Source organism: Cariama cristata, unplaced genomic scaffold (genome assembly GCF_000690535.1).
Source record: "Cariama cristata isolate BGI_N322 unplaced genomic scaffold, ASM69053v1 scaffold4189, whole genome shotgun sequence".
Lineage (NCBI taxonomy): Eukaryota > Metazoa > Chordata > Aves > Cariamiformes > Cariamidae > Cariama > Cariama cristata.
Window position 1 is genome coordinate 2,902 of NW_009637255.1, and position 21,657 is coordinate 24,558.

A 21,657-nucleotide genomic window follows, 5' to 3' on the forward strand; every position below is an offset into this window, starting at 1 on the left:
TGGGTGATTTTGCTTAGTTAAATAGGAAGAATTGATTACTGATAGGCTTTTTAGACATCTAGAGAAAGTTTTGGCTAACTTGTAGGAAAAAAAATGCGATTATTGACTTTGTATCTAGATTACAGCAGCAAACTTGTCATAGCGTCTGTGTGGAACCAGTATTTCAGTAGTCTAATACTGCAAATTAAAAAAAATAAGGCTGGAAGTACAAGCTTCCGACTTGTTCAGTATTTCATGTACATGAGTAACTACACCAAGTAAAACTCTCTTTCTTTCCCTTCAGAGTTCACGATGACGAATGAAGAACCTCTCCCAAAGAAGGTATGTTTAAAAATACTTGTGACTTGCCCCCCGCCCCAGGTAATCATGACAGCTTGATAAGCTGTGCTTTTCCTTTTGCTCCGTAGGTTCGCCTTAGTGAAGCAGATTTTAAGGTTTTACCTAGAGACGAGCTCATCTTAAGGTAAAGTAAAGTAAAAAGCAGTTTTTCCATCTCAGCATTTTAGTGAACTTTTAATGGAAGACGTGTGGCCTTCCTCTTCCGTTATTTTTGGCATCCTTGCTCTGAAAAACTATTTTATCTTTTTCATGATACATGTCTTTTGGAAAGTTCTTATCTTGTCTCAAATATTTTTACATATTGTTTGGGGGAAACACTTTTTCCAAAGAGACAAAATCCTGATCAGTATTTTGTAATACGCGAGTAGGAGTTTTTTTTTCTTCGCATGTAACTTTAGAAGATATGGTTGCTTACATTCCTTGCTAGATAGCAGGTTGTTTTTAAACACCAGAAAAATGTCAACTCCTTACACCTACAGTAAGTTTTAGGTTTTCCCTGTCTGCGCAGTTGTCTTCTCAGCGTGTTCAGATATTAACAGTAAAATGTTAAAATTAAGTTTTTATCACCTAGAACTTACATAGAGAAGAGTCTGGCCATCTTTTTCACCTTTTAGAAAGCTAAGTGTCACCATGGAAAATACAATAGGCAATCCTGTCATGCAGACCACCTGCCTAAAAAAACAGACCCAAGCCACTTGTCTGAATTTCCTGATGTGTAAACAAGGAGCTAACTCAACTAGGCATCTGCGAGTCATTGCTTTATCTGCTAGAGTAAGTTTGTGTGTGCATTTTGGTAAGCTTTAGCTCTTGGCTTTTTGTACACTGTAAGTTATTAGCATTATTGGGGTCTCTGTAGTTAAATATTGCTACTTCTTAGAACAAAGACTAAACTGTGTAGAAACATGAGGATACAAGTGCAACACTTAAGGTATATGATCAGCTACTCCCTCTTCTGGGCAAACTATCCTGCCAGCTACTTCTAGGGTGACAACTGGCTCTAGGGGAGTCAACAGAGTCTGGCTTCGTATGTTTATAACTGATTTCTGGCCTCCTCCGAGTATATAGTCTTTTGGATAGTAAAGGATAATGTATTTAAACAGTATGAAAAAATGCTGTTTTGATGTTAAGTGGTTTAGGCCTTGTGAACCTTTTATAAAAGTTTCCATACTCACAATTATCCCCTGGAATAGTGAACTTCTAAGTCTGTAAAGCTGTCCCCTTACTTCCAGCTATAAAATTCCTGTCAAAGTATCAAAGCATATATTCTGTGCAACTTGCTTTCTTATCAATAGTGTGAAAACAAAACAAAAAAGCCTCCAACTGTAACCAGTTTCTGTAACTTGCAATGATTAATTGCTACCATAGAAGAGATCCATTTCCAGCATACGTTCAAGTGAGAATATGATGGAATACACCTAAGGAGGTGAAGTACGTCAGCAGCTCTAACTCTGTTAATGAGGAGACAGGAGGGGATTTGCTAATGACAGCTGTTTTGCTATTGAATCGTCTTCTTGGTGTAGACAAAGCAACTTCTGCTCCCAAAAATGCTGCTTAATTGATTTAAGGAGAATAACTGTCCATTATACCCAGAAGTGGGAACTTAAATGCTGTTTTGGCCACATGCGTTTTATTTGGTTACCTTAAGCAGTCCTGTGAAGACTGTTGTTTTTTCTTTGAATGTAGTGCATATTTAATGGATTTATAGTAAGTTCACTTTTAATTGTGATTTCACGTGAAACTAGCAGTTACTGCATTAACTCCTGGCTTCATTTGTAGGTTGGAATAATATGTGTATCATATTTTAATCAAAGGCATCTCTACTACTTTCAGACATGGAAAAGTGTGTGTTGACCACTACTGAGTTGTCTTAAATTAAGATTTAGAATGCATTTTTTTTTCTGGTCCATGCTTTGATGGAGCAAATGTTTTTTAAGATACAGGCACATTTAATCTGCTGTTGGTCTTTTAGGTAATACATCATCATTGCTGTACAATTGCGCTGATAAAATACGTATGTGGAAAATACTAGTTCCTTTTTGTCAGTTCCTGTGCCATGAATCACAATTTCACTGTTGTTTTCCACGAAGTACATCATTTAAGTTTGCTCATTTTAACTTCTTTTGACTAAATGTGAGCAGGATCAACAAGAAGTCTTTCAGTCTGGCATTTTGTGAGTTTCTGCCTGTCTCATTATTTGTTGCTGTGGTCTCATCTCCTTCATCTTTCCCCTCCCCTTTTTAATGCAGTAGTTCCTTAACTTGACTGTGCAGGAGCTTCTGTGAGGAAAGAACAGCCAGGAACACAATAACAAAGCATTCTGTGGATCATAGCAAAAAATTTGATCAGTATTGCTCTGTGGTGGTCTGTCATGCCTACTTAACTTGTGTTTCAGGTCATCATTTCACAGGCTGTATTATCGGGGGAAAGGGGAGTATCTGTCACGATTTTGACAGTATTATTGTTTTCAGGCTGTTGAAATGTAACTTAGAAATCAAGTAATCCTGCAGGTGTATTTGAAGACCAACTCTTATTTCATGTAAAAATTAAGTTCTTTTTTTCTGAGTTTGCTATTTAATAGACTGTTTCAGTTTCACTTTTGGGGGATTGAAATGTCCTGAACTAACATAGAACTTTCAGTGGTCAAACTGTGAAACTTTTGTTTCTAACGGTGTTCTTTTTAGAGAGAAAAGTTTAATGGTTAAATGGAAATGTATCTACTCTCTTCTACAGAGCTTAAGAGAGTTAATTCATGCTGGTTTCACATTCAGCTGAAGAGATGCAAAATTTTGTTGCTACTAGGAGGAAGAGATCTTGTGCTTACTTTTGCTTTTCCCAGTCATGTAATCTGACTTGCTGTTACAGATCTGATGCTTTTTAGACTCTTTAACGAGCTGTTTGAATTAACTAAATGGTCAAAAATGACCTAGAGTTAGATTTTAAAGTTTAGATTTGAGGTTGTGGTGGTGTGGATTAAGGAGTTAAAAAAAAGCAGTTATGGTGAGTCTGACATAAAAATAGGTGGCAGGGAGAAAGGGTGGTTGGGAGAAGGGAATGGAAACTTCCCCTTCTGTAGTGGTAAGCTGTTAGGTGAATTTGTTTCGTACTGGGGAATTGTACCATTGTGAGGAAGATACATAATTAGAAACAAAGTACTACTTTAAAAACAAACAAGAAACCCCAAAACACCATCCTGTGAACTTTGTTGGTAAGACACGTTGTGCTAAGTTTTACGGCAAACTTTATTTGCTTCTGATTTGACTGTTTGTATCAAATGCAATGCTGTTTTTAAGTGTGAGATTTTCTGACTGTGGATCAATTGTTTAAATAACATGCCTTCAAAGAGTTAGTAAACTGTTTGGCTTCTGGTTAATGAATATAATCAGACTATGGTGTTGGTTTGAATGAGCTGGTATAACTAAACCTAGACACTGAATTCTAGTGTATTGTAATATACTTCCACTGGTCTTGTTCACTGAGTAACAGACTTAATGTTGTCTTTGTATTATGGTTTCTGTTACAGAATTTTGTTTGAATTGTTCTGCTTTAAGAATGAGAGTTATCTGTGTAAAGTACCTCAGATACATAATAAGTGTTTGATCCCAATGTTTGTCTAAAATATTGCAGTAAATTTTAAGATGGCAATTTTAAGTGTTGTAACACACTTTTTATCCTTTTGAGATGGAAAGTGGATTTAACTATTTCCATGATTAAAAGCCCCTTTTTTAAAACTAGAATTGCCTCTTATGCAATTGTGTAGTTCCCTCTTGACGTTTTCTGATTATGATATAAATGTATACTCTGAAAGTTTAGGAGTGAGTTGCCTTAATTTAATAAACTGAGCTTCAGAAAAATCTTTCTTCTCTTTGTCTCTGCAATAGATGGAAACAGTATGAAGCATATGTGCAAGCTCTGGAGGGCAAGTACACAGACCTTAATTGTAAGTTAGCCAAGTTTCAAAATTTTATATGAGTTACCTGAATGTTTGTGTAAAGCAGAGTGTCCAAGTAATGTCTGTGCTTTCTAAAACTGTTAGAAATAAGAGATATAATAATCTATATGTCAGTTTTTTGTCAGAAAAAAGTCACTGTTTTATCTACTGTAAGTTTTCAGCCTTTCCCAACTTTCTCAGCCACTTATTTTCCTTTGCAGATCTTGCAGAGCACCTAAAAAGTCTATTTTTTGCATCTGTAGGACCATCTGTATCCAGATTGCTAGGAGAGGGGAAAAAAAAATAATCTCAAAACATAACCCCACAAATAGGTGTATTTTCAGGACTATTCTATGAGGAAGGAAATGTTATCCTCTACCAAAATACTCTGTGAATGTTTGTGCCTTCAGTAGTCTCACAGGGGATTGTGAGACTATTGGATTGTAAACCGCGTGGGAGGGGCAATAGTTTGGCAAAGGTCAAAAATGAGTCCCCAAGTAATGTTTGATCTGATTAGGCAAATTAGCTATTTGATTGTCAGTCTTACGTGATCTTTAAAACTTGGTCTGTACTTCAGTCTTTCAAAAGAGAATATGGGAAAAGCTGAATACATTCTGGAAGTGACTGAATTGCCAATCCTAAGTCATTCTTAAAAATTGTGTTGGTAGCTAGTGATAGAGTCTCCTGTTTTCGCTCACCTTTTCAGTCTAAGTACATAAAGATTTAGTACCGCTGAATTTGAAGGGTGGTTTTCTGTCAATCTGAACGGATGTCCTCTCTGTTTTCTCTGTTACATTCCTCTTCTACTGCCACTCCATAATGTTTGAGTTTTGGAGAGACTAAAATATGGCAAATGTAAGCAGTTGATTTCATTCTAATCTCAAACAGTCCTAACATAGGTAAATAAATAAGTTGTTTTAACATTCCCAGTTTATCAATTTTGGAAATTCTTAATACAGGCTGTAGTATTATGGAATTATCTGCAAAGAGTTGTTTGGAAATTATTGCCCGGAAGCGATTTGTGATGTTCTTAGTTTACATTTACAGCCAATCATTCTCAGATAATTAGAAAAAATAAAAATCTCAATTATTCCAACTTACCATCATTTTGTATGTGACAAGTAGCAGAGTGAATGTATATTGCTAGCACATGTTCCTGTTTGAGTGACTTAGAAATTGCTGTGTTGCCTTCTCTTGTATTTCATATATGAACTTTCATAAATGTTCATGATCAGAATAATTCTGGTTGTGACTGAACTGCCATTTCTGAATTCGTCAAATGTCTTACTGTTTACTCACGGAGTGTTGAGACCAGTTTGAGGATTGACCACAAATAATGCTGTTTTACAGACTGCTCGTTGCTTTTTGCCAGAGTGTAGACTTCCCTCTGCCCCCACCTGGCCTCAACATTTCATATAGATACCAGGACAGTTCCGACTTCCCGAGTTTCAGACTGCAAGTTGTAATAGTAGTTGGTTAAGCAAGCAATTTAAAATTTATTTCCTAAATAAACATGGAAACATTTTCAAAAGTTCAGTAAGTCTTAAGGAAGGATCAGAAAGGTGTATTTAAAACCAACTGTTGTCAAGCTTTTCTAATACTTAATGATATTGTGATTTTTCTTATGCTTATTATAGTCATACTTTTATTTATTTATCTCTTCTGTGGTTTATGAATTTGGTTTTCAGATTCTCTTAGCTGTCTTTAAAAACTGCTCGTGAGAGGATGCTATAAAACGTGTGCTTTTTGTGTTTTATTACTTGTATTAGCTAATGATGTGACGGGATTGAGAGAATCTGAAGAGAAGTTGAAACAGCAACAGCAAGAGTCTGCCCGAAGAGAAAATATTCTGGTGATGAGGCTGGCAACTAAGGAACAGGAGATGCAAGAGTGTACTGTAAGTATTTAGAGAGGATAAGTGTTACAGGGTATCAGCTTTTGAGCCAGTACCCGTGTGCTATGTTTTTCCTATACTTCTAGAGTCCCATTTTCTGTGCTTAAAGAAATGGCAGCGCACTTAAACTTTCACTGGATTAGTAAAGATAATTTCTTAAAGTTTGAGGTTTTTTTAATATTAGTTATTTCAGTTGATTTTTCAGCAGCAGTTGTGCTTGGAAGGATTTTTGCTTCGGAACCAAGCTAATTTTTGCATGAATCATGCCTACTTTCTTCTAGCATTTATCAACTGTGCGTATTTACCAAAAATATTACTTCTGACTGTCATTGGATGCAGAAACAAATTGAAACGTAAGGGTAAGATTGAGTTTACTGAGTTTCATTTAGGAGGTTTTAGGCCGATATTTACATTGGATTTGGATAACAAGGTATTTGTAAGCTTCTGCATCCATTTGGCTAGGTAGGGAAAAGAACTACGGGCTTTTTCAGAGGGGGTTGGAAATTTGGCAGATCTGTTTCTTGGAGTTTCTAACATTCTTTGTACCGAATACCTTCTTTGTTGTTGTTGTTTCTCTTTCTCTCTCCTTTATTTCTGTGGGTTTTCTGTGACTCTGTTTTCTTCTCTGTTTGGTTTTGGTTTCTTGAAACTATCTTCTGCTTTTGGACTTTTGATCTTTTTTGGATTGCCTTCTTAACATAATTTTCACCTCCTGTTTTAATTTGGCAGTTCCTGAGAGAAGATGATAAACAGCTTCTTATTGCTAGTTTGTGTAACATACTCCTGTGAGCTTCTCTTATGAAAAATACAAGCTCTGTGCAAAACTAATATCTAGTATTGTAGCTTTCCTCTATTATTTTCTTTTAGCCTTCCTTTCTTTTTTCCTGTAGATTCTCAGAGCTGTCAGGTATAGTAGTGTGACACTTAACTCTGTATACATTATTTTCACTGCTCTTAAGACCATAAGATGACTTTAGTTTGTGGTAAGCACTGGTTTGAAAATTAAAAATGAGAGGGTAGAGCTTACTTTGCAGTGGCAAAAAATGAATCACAGAATCATTGAGGTTAGAAGGGACTGTGCACTGTCAGGTTTTGAGCATCTCCTAGAATGGAGGCTCCAGAACCTCTCCAGGTGACCTGTGCCAGTGTTCAACCACCCTCACAGCAAAAAGCGTTCTCTTACGTTTAAATGGAATTTCTTATGTTTCAGTTTGTGCCCATTGCCTTCTGTGCTTTCAGTGGGCACCACTGGGAAGAGCTGGGCTCTGCGTTCTTTCCTCTCCCCATCAGGTATTTATGCACATTGATAAGATCCCCTGGAGCCTTCTCTTCTCCTTGCTGAACAGCCTTAGCGCTCTCAGCCTCTGCTTGTATGTCAGATGCTCCAAGCCCTTGATCATCTTCATGGCCCTTTGTTGGCCTCACCCTAATATGTCCATGTCTCTCTTGTACCGGGGAGCCCAGAACTGGACCCAGTGCCGAGTGGAGAGGAAGGATCACCTCCCTCATCCTGTTGGCAGCACTCCTCCTAATGCAGCGCAGGATGCTAATGAAGATCTGTTCTGGTACTATACTGTGATATTTCCCTAGTAGTAAGACTACTATATTGGTCCTGCTTCTCTTTTTAGTTTTACTGATAAATTCTGCTGTGAGGAACAGCGGTAATAAGAAGGTGTTTTTTTTTTTTTTCTTTTGAACTTCTGAGCATATAGCTGGAACAATAAATGCTAAAAAAATAAAAAGAAATGTAAGTTTGTCACCAAAACCAAATTTGTGTGTACTATTACCACCTTTCTTCCTCCCTGTTCCTAAAAGAATGAGTTAGACAAAAAATTCAAGTATTTAAGACTCTGAATTTTGACACGATCATGAAGACTGTAGGATTTTTGGCTGCACTTTGTTAAAGATGTTTATAGCTGTGATGCATAGGCTTTCCCAAACTTCTGCTTAGAAGAACTTCTGAAGAGCTTTCCTTAATTTCAGTGTCTAAAAAAAAAAGGAAGGGGAGAGGGGGGCAAAAAAGAAACAAAACCAAACACCACCACTGCCAAGCAGCTTATATTTTTCCAGGTATTAACACATGAATAACATAAAGGATGTAATCTCCTCCATAGTGCATGGAGGAAGGAAGATGCATCCTTGAAGAAGACGGGTAAAAGCGGTAATGGAGACACTGGCACCTTAAAATGTTTTCAAGTTTAAAAGCACATAGTTTCAAGAAGTTCTGGAGGACTACTTGGCTTTCTATTACTAGATACTATTTTTCCAGTAAAGTAACAGTAGCAAAATAAATGATGATTGATGAGATGTAAAGCTAAACTATAGGTTGCTAAATCATTCCATAAATGAACAAAAGCTATTCATCATATGATGTTATTTGACATGTCTAATTTTCAGTCCATAAAATAACTTTCCTTTACTTCTACATAGTTAACCATGTTTTATAATCCATATTTACATGTAAAATATACTAGTGACAGTTACTTACATGTAAGCCTTTAAGTTTCCTATCACATCTTAATTAGAAAGACTGAGCATCTATGGTGTCAAGTTTCTTGAAAACTAGATGAATATAATTTAATACTGGTTGTTCATATTATTCTTAATGTATTTTCGGGACATGTTTTATACTTGCAAACTTACTATATTCAAGTTTTGCAAATTTAAATGGATAAAAACTTAGAAATACCATACCATATTCTAATGGTAGTAGTTGGCAAAGACATGTGAGTTTTCTGATTACTGATGTGTAAACACTTTGCTAGTTAAAATATATGACCTCTGTTTTAAGTAAGGTGTAATAGACTTTGTCTTAGTTGCTGTTTTAATTTGTACCCTTCTTTTAAAAAGATAAAACACACCAAAACCTACTTCAGCTTATAAAAGTCATCAGTCATCTTCCTGAAGTATAGGTGTGCATGTCAGAGTAGCAGTAGCAGAGTCATTGTCCTGGTTCAGTCTGTTTCGGTGCTCTTTTTGAAGAAACAAGATGGTGGTTGAGTATATAGCTCCATTCTCTCTCATGCTCTGTGCCGAGTCTAGCAGCAGAATATGTGGGCTTGGAGCTTACTGAGAGTCTGACTGGTGTTGCAAACTTACTCTGGATAATTTAGGGTGGCTTAACTAAAGGCCTAGATTGAAACTGAGCTGTTTAATACCTCATGTGCCCTGTTATCAGCAGCAGCCTTGAGCTACCTTCCCCCTAGCAGGAACAACACTCTGAAAGTGGTTGCTGCTGTTAGGGAAGTGTGGGTAAAGTATTGGCTACTGTTTCTACATAAAGCTTTATTTCTGGCAGAGGTGGTGATGATGTTACTGCTACTTCAGGGAGAGGCCTTAACGCCCTCCCAAGCTACCGCACAGCTACTGTAGCTCAGAAGCGGACAGGCATTTAGAAGTATTTGCTAGTGAAATAAGTTTTCCATGGAACAGACAGATAACAATGAGTGGAAGCTTCCTGTGCAGTTGGACTATAGTACCTAGATAGCCATTGCTCTTAATAACCTGCTTGTGGTTTAGGTTACAGCTCTGTTGTGTTTTTTCTCCTGTTCATTATGCAGTTTCTTCCTTCTTGCTCCTTCCTTATAAGAAGGATATATAGTTGTGCTTACTTAGATTGCTTACGTTTTCTGTTAAGCACCTGTGTTCTGTTTTGTTAAATTCTTCCTGCTGGAGGATCTGTTCTTTGTGGATATCTGTGGACAACTTCAGATGAAAGGATTCAGCTGTTTCCAAGAACATGGAGAAGCAGAGGGGTTGAAAAATGTTATTGTTTATCTTAACAACAATAAAAAAAAAAATCCACCCAAACAAAACCCCACACAGCCTAATGTCCTCTAAATAGACTGCTTTCAGTGTTCTGCCTTGGGTTAGAGCAGAGAGAAAGCTCATACCAAGGTTTTTATTCAGTTTGTGAAAATTCATCCCTATTTGTCATCTGATGAGCTTTTGAAAAATACCAGTTAGTGTGTGCTTTCATGTTTGGGAATATGAACAGCCAGTAAACCTTTCAGGTGTTAGAGCAGGGATGTCCTGGGGTCTGGTGTTGGACGGGACTGTTCCTGTGTATTCAGCTGTGGCCTGAATGCAAGCACAGTCTTCTGCTCCCCACCTCTTACCACCTGGAATATCAGCGAGAGGAGAGACATACCAGAGAGTGGCTAGAAGGAGCAAGGGTGGGAGGTTTGGAGTGGCTAAGCTGGAAGATGAATGGCATAAGGAGGTAGGCAGAAGGGTTAAGAGCTTGCTTTGGGAGTGGGTTGTATTGGGGAGAGGTTGCTAGGTCAGGGTGGATGAAAAGCCTGATGGTTGAGTACTCTGGAGTGACAACTGGAGAAAGCACTTGTGGAGGGATGGAGAAAATTTGAGTTGGAAAAACTGGAGGAATAAATGGTCTTTAAGTTTGGGGAGGGAATGGAAAAACAGCTCAAGTAAGTAAATTCTTTCTACACTGCTGTTTAAGGAATGACAGCTGAGGTCTTAGGTAGAACCTATGCAAGTGCTCTCTGCTTGGCCTAGGAGCATGAGCTAGAGATACCCAAATGAGATTAGATTGTTAAATAACTGACATTGAACAGAATCAGGTGGGTCCTCATGGGTGTTTTAGTGCATTTCTGGGCTGTGTGAGGAGCAGGTGGCAGCAATTCTTTGTGCTACTGATCTAGGAGCAGGAGCTAGAGATACCCAAATGAGATTGTTAAATAACTGACATTGAACAGAATCAGGTGGGTCCTCATGGGTGTTTTAGTGCATTTCTGGGCTGTGTGAGGAGCAGGTGGCAGCAATTCTTTGTGCTACTGATGCAAGGAATCTGTTACAGTTCTTAGGCTGGCAGTAAAAGAGGGAGGGAGCTGTGCCTAGGTAAGACAAGGAATGTGGTCTGTTGTGGTTTTTTTTTTTTCCCCTCAATGGTGCCTGTCTAAAAATAGGATGGGAACCACGTTGCTGTAGCATAATTATATTCATGGAATCTGTTGCCAGCTGTAGTGTCTGTATGTGTGCAGACATCTGTTAAACTAGCTGTTTTACCCTCTACTAGTGCTAGCCCTCACAGAGAATTGACAGGTTGTTGAAAAACTTCCAGTAGTGCAAGTGTCAGAAAGTTGAGCGGGTAGAAAAGATATAGCAATAGCAATAAATTAAATAGATCTTTATTCAGTGAGGAACGTTTTGTTCGTTCAGTCAGGCAAAGGACCTGTAAATACCATCCAGGAAATGTTAGGATAATCTTAATTTGAATTTCCTGTTTCTGAGTAATGTTTGTAGATAGGTTCTCGAGAGCTTTATTTCTTGAAAATATTTTTATGCAGTGCTTTATTCCCGTTATGTTTCTTTCTAGACACGTAAAAGTTTGTCTATTTAGAATGTAAAGTATGATGGTTATTTCAAATTTTTTAGGTAAGTAGCTAAATATTTTTATTTTGGTAACATCAAATTAATATGAAGTCAATGGAAATATTTCAGTTATTGAAATAACTTTGAAATCACTTATTTGAAGTGAAATCCAAGAATTGTTGCTACTTAACAAGATATAAATGAAAACATATATTGTCCTCAATCAAGAAGTGATTGAGGTCAGTACTACATATTTTTAAGGTAAATAAAATGCTTGTACTTACGCTTTCTGTTCGCCATTGCTGTGTAAAGATCCCATAACAGAGTAACTGTATATACAGGAAATGGTTAAACTGACAGTGGTTTTCACTGTGCTGCTTGTCCCAAGTAAAGCAAAGTGTGGAGGGAGACTTTACCTGCATTTTGCTGCTGATGCCTTGTACTGTTTGTCAGTGAAACTCTGTTGCTATCAAGCCTGGTTGCAAGATTGTCTGTGCAGCAGGAGGCAAATCCCCAGACTTTCAATTACTGTTTCTTTTTCAATCTTGTGTAATTTTGTTCATCTCTTGCTGATGAAGAAATGTGTGTGAGACAGGGAGCATAATAAATTGAGCTTAAGAATGAACACTCTGTGTAGGCTGATGTGAATTTAGTGATTAGCTAGATTCTAAACACGTACTGTTCAGTACATTTTAAAATTGTCTTGTTGTGATGGGATTAAAATACAAGAAACTTTCAAAACGTTAATCCTATTTAAATACATACGAGTTTTGACTAATAAATGATATATTTAAAAGAAATCCTCTCACAGTTACTCCTGAAATTTTGACTGTATTGTAAGTCTTCTGGGTTATATATTAGAAAATTTTAAGTCTTTTGGGTTGTGGTTATTGCAAGAGCATCAAATCCAACCAAAATCTGTTTAATTGATGTTAGTATTTCTAAATTACTTTGTTTAAAGAATAAATATGGAAACTTGCATCATGAGTGACTATCACATTTGTAAAAAACCTTAGAAGTTTGTAAAAACCTTTTTAGTAGTTGCTTAAAAATATTACTTGTCAATATTAGCTGTAATGTTCCATAACAACTTTCACTGGAGTTACATGGAAATTAGCTATCTGTTTTAAGCAGATAACTCTTTGTATATGTAGTTTTTTTCCTCAAAAGAGTGCAGGCAGATATAAAAGGAAGGGAGCATTCTAATGCTCCAGTCATTCCTTTGGCAAATGTAAACTGACGTTTACATTTACAAGAAAACAATTTAAAGCAGAGAGAGGAGGAAAAAAAAGAATGGCCATGAAAGTTTAAGCTTGGCAGGTGGTGGGATGGGGGATTAGGTGAGTATGCACATTGATAGGGTGCAGGTAGACAAAAGCGATTTTTATCCTGCCTTTTTCAGGTTACAGTGTTGAAACAAGGCAAGCTTCCTTGATGTTATCTTTGGAATAACTAATTTTATTTGTATCTAAATGACTTCAAAATTTTATTTAGTGTTGTATGAGTAACAGTCTTTTTTCTTATTTCATGCAGAATCAGATTCAGTACCTCAAGCAAGTCCAGCAGCCTAGTGTTGCCCAACTGCGATCAACAATGGTGGACCCAGCCATCAACTTGTTTTTCCTAAAAATGAAAGGTGAACTGGAACAGACTAAAGACAAACTGGAACAAGCCCAAAATGAACTGAGTGCCTGGAAATTTACGCCTGATAGGTAAACAAAACAAATACTCCCCAGTCAAGACTTCCCTGACAGTCCCACTACGAGAATGCTATGGTGGGACAGCCAAGTACTCGTTTCCACACCAAGACTCAGACGTTTTGAGGCAAAAGCCACATTCTTATACTGTCCAGCTTGTAATGCTTAATGTAAAACTTACCAGATGAACCTTGTGTTTCAGCTTTTTTCTCCCCCTTTGCTTCAGAGGCCTGACGGCGTCGGACTATTCTGAAGAAATGGCCATCTTCGAAAAAAAATCTTTTCTAGAACATGTAGACATTTGCAAAATTGTTCTATTTGAAGAAAATAGAGGGAGAAACAGAAGTCTTAAGTCTGTGGCACACTGTGTCTACAGACAGTTTGGAGGAGAGAGAACCTAGAGATTATAAATCATGAATTGAACATGTAAAATTCCCGTAAAATGTAGAAGTGGAATATGCTTCGCTCTTAACCTTGAGCCTAGTGACGTAGAGACACTGTAAGTCAGTTTTGCCAATAAGACTGTGGACTTCCTGCTTGTTCACTGAACTGCTGGGTCAAAACTCAATGAGGTGAATTTTGCGTTAAAGAGTTTACTTGCTAACCAGTTTTGAATAGCCATGAGAGTGCTATTTGGTGTCACAACAGTGGTAGTGTACACATTTGACTGTTTAGCCTTTGGGCTCTCTAGCACTTGATGGAGCCTTAAGTCAATGTTGCTAAATAATGAACTGTTTTCTGGATGGTTGGTAATACCGTGGACGCCTCAAAACTAGGACTGTACGAAAATGTACGTTCTATCTAATTGCAGGTTTAAAACTGTTGGAAGCAATATATATTTGATCACAACTGGCGTGTATAAGAAAAACTGGTTGTGATAAGTATTTCACTGCATGTTTTCATGCAGAAATGAGAATTTTTCGATCTACACTAAGAACCGATCTCAAATGCTCAGTACAGAAGGCACACAATGGCAACTGTCTTCAGTGTTGGTGGGGTGTTTTTATTCCTTTGTACACCTGTTTTTTTTTTTTGTATTGCACTTCTATATAAAATGTGCCTTGAAATAGTTGTAATATATAGTTCAAGGAACACTACTGGTTATACTGTTGTATTGTGAAACTCCTGGGATGAACGAGAATTGAACAGGTTGTTATTTCTGCATTGTCTCGTTCTCTGAAAACAAAGTCAGTATTTTAAACGAAAAAGCCTTAAATGCATGCATTTTCCTTGGTGGAATCAGTGAAGGAGCCTTTGCTACTTTATTGCCTCTGTTCTGTTGTCCCAAGTTACTTGTAAGAGTAGCGATCCGGGACAGTTGGAGTGCATGTCTGAGGTGTGTAAAGCGAAATGCAGATTTGGTATAGCATTTATGTGTTTGGTTTTTTCCTTAGTGAATTGAGTTCCATTTAGTAATCCGAGGTTTTGATTTTCAAAACAGTTGGGCAACGTTTTATAACTCGGTCTGATCCTAGAAAATTCAGTTTTAAATTAAAAAAAAAGACATCCAACTGTCACAGAAGGTGATGTATTCTAACTGTTTTGATGACTTTTATTAAGATGGCATTACGTATTTTTAACTCAGAAGTATCTTAACTGTTTGTGCTTCAGATGATTATTATGGGATCAGAGAGTAGTATACTTATGCAGGTTTATTTTTTTTTTGCATGAGTAATGACTTAACAGCAAAAGAAAAACCTACAGGAAAAACTTTACCTTTTTAAAAGTGATACATCTGGAATGATTTTGCTATAGCGGTATCTAAGATTTTAATGATCTAGCATCAAAACAGAGGTAAGACTTGCATTAATAAATTGTTAACGTGTTACCAAGCCATTTATAAAGCTCACTATAATGTGCGGATAGAGGCACGCCGTGCAGGTTACTTGCTTAACTTGGAGTTCAGAAAATTAGTTAATACATTTAGATACAGGTTGGTTGTTTTCTTAAGTCCTCAGGCTCTAAGTGTGTGTGTACAACTGAGGAGAGACGAGTAACTTACTGCTTTCTTTAAAGCAAAAGTATCAAAAGAAAATTTTGTTCTTTCTGTGGCTATAACATACCCTAATATGCATCATATAATTATAAGTCAGTGGTGTGAATGCGCATCATTCATATATGCAGTAGCTGGAATACAGAAAATTAGAGTTATTTCCTGGTAAATAATTGAGGCTGTCTTCGTTAACTGGGTTAAGATTTTACTGATTTTTATTTCTGGAAAGGTAAAGAAATGATAACTCATGTAAAGTATTTATAGGATTTTGTCATTCTCTTTGCATCCTGCACCCCCCCCCTCCCTTTGAATTGCTTTGATTGTCCACCTTTGTATTCAACTACTCCTACTTCATGGCATCTGACTTAGTTTTTGAAAGAGATAATGCTCCTATTCAGATTCATAACCGATGTTCTTAGCGTAACATGTTAACAGCAACCCTAGGCGGTGTCAGTTCTGGGCCTTGGCCATAGGTAGGGTGTACGGCGTAATCATTGCTGATACCTGGAGGGATAAATAAAAGGGCATGTAATCAAAGGAATGGTCATGCTAAGCCACTTGAACTGTCATTAAGCATAGAGTATACACTTGAATTAAAAATTAGTAGAAATGTCATTTGCAGTGAGTCTAGTACAACAAACACTAGTCTTCTGAAATTTAACCACTTACATTCTTACAGGTTTTGTTGCATGTATGTTCAAGAGGATTTGTGAAAACAATGCCAAACTTAGTTTTACGGCTAATTGGAGTTATTTTAAGTTACTGGATTTGATATTCTTGCATGTGCTGCCTTTTTTTGTAAATTGCAAGGAAAGGTTACTTGGTGCCGTACTAGTTCAGGACATCTGGGAAAATTTTGATGGGAAGAAATAGCATTATAGGTAACTATGCAAATTTCTATACAGGTAATAAATACTTTACATTTTGGCAGGAGTTAACATGAAGAAATTAATGGGATTCTAAAATTGTCCCCATTCCAAGGTAACTGGTACTTGCTAATTCTACAGTTGACGTTGTTTTGTGAAGAGAAAAGCATTAAATGACTTAAGCACTGTGAACTTCTTCAACTTGCGGTGATGATGAATACAGTAACAGGAACTTGCAAATGGCTAAAAATCATTGCATGTCTGCCTAATAACTTTTGGGATATGTCACATTGGTTATCTCCAAAGTGGTCCTGCTTTGCACAGAATGAACATCTCTAAGAAAACTTGCATCCTAACTGTGCGACTTGAACTGTATTAGGTCAGCACAATTTAAACTTCAAGGACCTGGCATTGGACATCTCATCAAGAAAGAAAACAGGTTGCTGCCTTTAGCAGTTTCAGGCTTCCAGGACTTTACACAGCCAGATTCCTTCTGGAGCAGCCCATCTGAAAGATTTGGGAGAGTCAGTCGGAAAATGTTAAATGGGGCAGAGTTGGCAGAACTTAAAAGTTGTCTAAGGCTTGAACGCTTAAAAGGTAGTTGATAAGGAAATTATTATTTTAAATTCTTTTGGTTGGGTACTTTGGTTGCAGGAGAGAACCGCGGCTGTGAACTGTAGCAGAAATTTCCTGTTCTACTTTTTTAATCCTCAAAATTTATTTCAACCTTTGTCACTTGTTTAAAAGCAAACAAAAAATTAAATGACCTTCTTGGTCTTGAAAAGTAATGCAAGTCCTGCCATTGAATTAACAATAAACCTGTTCAAGTTCAGGTTGCCTTTTTAAAATTTTTTTTTTTGGCAGGGGGGGGGGAGGCAGAGCTTTCACTCCTCTAGAAAAGAGGACGGCTTCATTATGTTACTGAGCCTATTACAAGAAGAACTGTTTGTGGTTGCTGTCCTGACTTTGGCAGACCAAGAGTCTTAAAGGACTTCAATTTTTCTCTTTTATGGCGTCAGCTGTATTGCCTATATATTAATTTGCATACTACTTCCTATAATGCTTTACAATGCAATTTTTACCATGAAGATTAAAGATGTGTGATGTTACCCATTTAGTAAAGAAAATCTTGTCAGTTCAAAATACTTTTTCCTGCCTGTTGCCCATTTCTTTCAGAAACTAGACGTCCTAATGATAATTACGCATGATCTGAAATCTGTCATTCTAAAGGAAGCAAATTAATTTAACTCCTTTCTTAATCTGCCAATTTTTAGCTACATTTTACTTTCTTTCTCCCCTCCATGCAAGATGTGCTTAGGAAAGGCTGACCATAGAAATTATGAAACAGACTATGTACTTTACTGCCAAATACATAAATTGAGTTGAAACATAGACATCTAATTTTCTAAATGAGTACATGGACAGCATTCAGAAGAATGTCTAAGCCTCTTAAAGGAAAATGGTTGTCACTATGAAAAACGAACATGGGATTTAATATTTCCCCCAAGCAACTTTCTTCTCTTCACCCAAATTTAATTATTAAATTTTACTAATACAGTAAATGAAGGTTTTTGTTTACATGTGTAAACTGAATTATAATTCTTGTGCAGTTACTTGATCTTTTGAATTACAAGGCACATCTTTAATCAAATACTTAACTCCATTGAGAATTAGCACATGCAAGATTGTGCATACTGATAATCCAGATGTTGGTATCAAAAAAAGAACAATATGCTTATTCGTATTTGCAGTAATAAAACTTGCCTTCCACTTTATGGGACAGCGGCAGAAGATCAACTGGCACTGGAACAGCATGTGGTAACTATAGGGAGACTTTCTGCTATGACAATTATGTTGAGGCATAATGTTCCTTGAATTGTGACATGCAGAAATTGCATCTCCTTTTTGTCTGTAAATGTGATCGAGGAAGATTACTGAAGGTTTTATATTCATTTTGTGATAGATGGCTCTTTCCTTTGCAGCCAAACAGGCAAAAAGTTAATGGCGAAGTGTCGAATGCTTATCCAGGAGAATCAAGAGCTTGGAAGGCAGCTGTCCCAAGGACGTATTGCACAGCTTGAGGCAGAGTTGGCTTTACAGAAGAAATATAGTGAGGAACTTAAAAGCAGTCAGGATGGTAAGGGGTTTTTTTAAGAAAATGGAAGTTGCCTTGCACTTCTGCTAGTTTAATTTCCTGACGATACACATACTGTAAAACCATCTTTGCTAGAATGAAAGGGCAATATTGAGTAAAATATGTCAATTGTAAGTCTTCACCGATAGTCTTAATTTAAAACCAAACGAACTTAACTTTGGGGGACTGGTGGGATTTGGAGCTCCAGTAATGCAGCATTTGCATTTGAACTTCCCAGGTTTTGTACTGTAAGTCTTGCTGTTTAATAGGGAATGTTGAGACTGCATGCATTATTGGTGAATTGGTAAGGTGAAAGCTGTTAATGTTGCATGAAGCTAAGCATGCACTGAGAACAGAATGCTTCTTGTTGACTGACTCATTTTGAAATTATTTTTTAAAAATCAACTTTTTAACAATGCCAAAGAATAAGAAAAAGAGTTTTGTGGGGTTTTTCTGTGTTTAGGTAACTCAGATGAGCTAAAATATCTTGTTACTGTATTCACAGTCCAAACTTTACAGCATTGTAAACCTAAGTTGAAATTTCTTATAAACTCTGACCTCTTGCATAATTTAAATGGAGGGGAAAATGCAACTTTAAAAAATCTTCAGTTGAGAGTTCTGCATAGAATCAGTGGGGTTTTTTGGTAGAATGTTAGAGTAGGTTATCTGATTATTACAGTCAGTCTAGGGACATGAGCTCTTTAAACATCACATAAACCTGGATATGTTTTTGTTTTACAACTGAGGTCTGTAAGATAGCATAGACTTGATTTGGCATTATCTAAATCAGACATATCCTGTGTTTTTAAGGATAGATTTTCCTCCCCCATAGGATCATATTTTTGAGAAAGTAGCACTATAACATAGTATGTAGTCACTAGAGTTCGTAAGGTAAATGATTCTTTATGTAATGACATGTTGTTGGAAATAGTTACCCTTTTGCTGCTTAACTAATATTTAGATGATGCACATCATCTAAATCTGTCAAATTTGTAATGGAAGCAAGCGTGGACATGCTTTAAAGATTTCTGCTCTTGAATGCAGTATAGTGAAGTAAGCTCCAGACTGAGATGTGTTCTTTAGCCCCTATCGCTTCTTCCTCGTATGAACAAAGATGATAATAATCCTGCAATAGCAGTTTTCCTAGTGGTTTTTTTTCCATAGCAGCAAGAAGACTTTTCTGAATTTTTACAATAATAAGCAGTTTGCATTTTATTTGCTCTGCCATATCAATGGTGCAGTTGAATTGAAGACTAAGGGGGAGTCAGTGTTTCTTTTACTGTTTTCAGGTCAAATTTGTTTTGCTCCAAAATGCAGTCCTAATTGTAAAATCCTTTTCTTGGTACATAAGTACTAAAATACTCTGTGGAATTAGTTAATGGTTTTGTTGGTATGAAAGTCTTTTAGTGTCCTGTTATGCAGGATTTAAACGATTAAAAACAGTAAGAGCTGAAACTTCCTTGAAATGTGACAAATTTTTTTTGTGTCACCAAATAGGCTTTTGTAATTGCTCAGATATATTACATACAGATGTGGTTCATGGTCACTCTTACAGTATTTCTGCTAAGGTTGTATACTTGAGTAAAACTAGATACACGAGGAAGTACTTGCAGAATGCTAATTGTTTGAATTGAGCTGATTTCCAAATACCCTCCTTTCTTGCCCAGAAGCTCATTTCTTCTCATATATTCTGAGTAGCAGTATAAAAAGTATGTAGATGATAGTCAAGCATTTCCTCCCTCCTTCAGAGGCAGAGTATCAAAACCAGTCCAGACCTAATGGCTGAAAAAGAGTCTGTTGAGTGATAGGGTCTTAATTTTTTTTGTGTCTGAGATTCAAGCTATATATGGGCTATTAAGTATTTGCAACAAATGTGTTTTCTTTATATAGAATTGAATGACTTCATCATCCAGCTTGATGAGGAGGTAGAGGGTATGCAGAGTACCATTCTAGTTCTTCAGCAGCAGTTGAAGGAGACTCGCCAGCAGTTGGCTCAGTACCAGCAGCAGCAGTCCCAGGCCTCCAACCCAGGTACCAGCAGGACTCCATCTTCTGAGCCTACAGACCAGGGAGAGGCTGTGGGTAAAGACTGCAGCCGTCTGGCGAACGGACCAAGCAATGGTAGCTCCTCCCATCAGCGGACGTCTGGGCCTGGATTTTATAGGGAGGGTAGCGGCACGGAAGATGACTTCCCAGCTTCTCCAGGGAATGGTAATAAGCTGTCCAACCACTCTGAAGATAGAACTGGTAGAGGAAGTGGTAGCTACATAAACCAACTCAGTACTGGGTATGAAAGTGTAGACTCTCCCACTGGCAGTGAAAACTCTCTCACTCACCACTCAAATGACACAGACTCCAATCATGATCCTCAAGAGGAGAAAACAATGAGCATGAAAGGTAACAGAACTGTGGGTTCTCGTCATGTCCAGAATGGTTTGGACTCCACTGTAAATGTGCAGGGTTCAGTTTTGTAACATTTTTCTGCAACATTTTTATACAGTGTCATTTAAATTGGGAGAGGATACTGTCCAGAAGCTGTTTAAGTTAGTGCATACTTGTCACAATTTTGCCTTTTTGTGGGTTTTCTTTTTGCTTCAATACCTCTGCCACTTTGGAAATTTTAACAGTTAATTACGTTGAATGTTGCTAAAAGGACGTTTGTGTAGCTCAAGTTATTTTTATATGAGTTAATGTGAAGTTGAAATGGAAATTATTTCCATAAAATATAACATAAATGATGTCTGTACAAATCTGTGTATATCTAGAACCTGTGCTGTGTAAGGGCATTCTTACTCATACTGTTATACTTACACCACGTTCAAGATTTGTCATAATAGCTGTGGGTTTATGACTGCCAAGTTTGCCCAGTACAGTAGTTTTATCACTAAAAGATGGACTTACTGAAAGAGTCCTGTAGTGGTTTCAGTGTTAATTACAGTTTTTCCCACCATACATCTGTGCATTTTCTCCTTAGGTGACCGAATGTTTATGAATTGTGTGCATAGTTACTCAGTTTTTAAGAACTGTTGTATCCTGTTTATGCATATTGCTCTGTGACTCCAATATTATCTTACCTGTACTGACCAAACCTAAATAAAAACTTTTAATAATGTAATTTCCTCATTGTTCTGCATTGGCTTACATGGTGTATTTCTATGCAGTCTATTTGCAGTACTTGCTTTTCTAATTGAATTTGTTCCTGTGTCAGTCTGATACAGCTTATGCCAAATACCTGAAGCTACAGGTGTGTACTATTGTAGTAATTTCAGGCCAGCCTGATAGTGCTTACTCTACAGGTTTTGTCCTTACTGACAGATAGAGAAAAACAAAAAAAGAAAAGGAGAAGGTTAATAAAACTAAACCGTAAACCTTAGAGTTGGAACGTGGCTTTTATAAAGATTAAAAAAAAATGCCAAAAACCTAGTCATATCAAACAGGTAAATATACAAATTAAACTGCAAATGTTTAAGGA

The 21,657-nt window shown here is 37.0% G+C and overlaps 1 protein-coding gene across 2 annotated transcripts; it reads left to right on the forward strand.

Moving 5' to 3' along the window:
• The first annotated feature begins 287 nt into the window (after nt 1-287).
• WTAP (Wilms tumor 1 associated protein) lies at nt 288-21,300 on the forward strand. Of its 2 annotated transcripts, XM_009708220.1 has the most exons (7): nt 288-321; nt 408-463; nt 4,218-4,276; nt 6,037-6,164; nt 13,029-13,207; nt 18,034-18,188; nt 20,076-21,300. In XM_009708220.1, the coding sequence occupies exons 1-7, from the start codon at nt 292-294 to the stop codon at nt 20,657-20,659; spliced, it is 1,191 nt and encodes a 396-aa protein (XP_009706522.1). In that variant the 5' UTR covers nt 288-291; the 3' UTR covers nt 20,660-21,300. The 2 variants fall into 2 exon arrangements, with proteins under 2 accessions (XP_009706522.1, XP_009706523.1); XM_009708221.1 differs by lacking the exons at nt 18,034-18,188; nt 20,076-21,300 and adding an exon at nt 13,419-14,565 and having other exon boundaries at nt 292-321.
• Nucleotides 21,301-21,657: the final 357 nt, after the last annotated feature.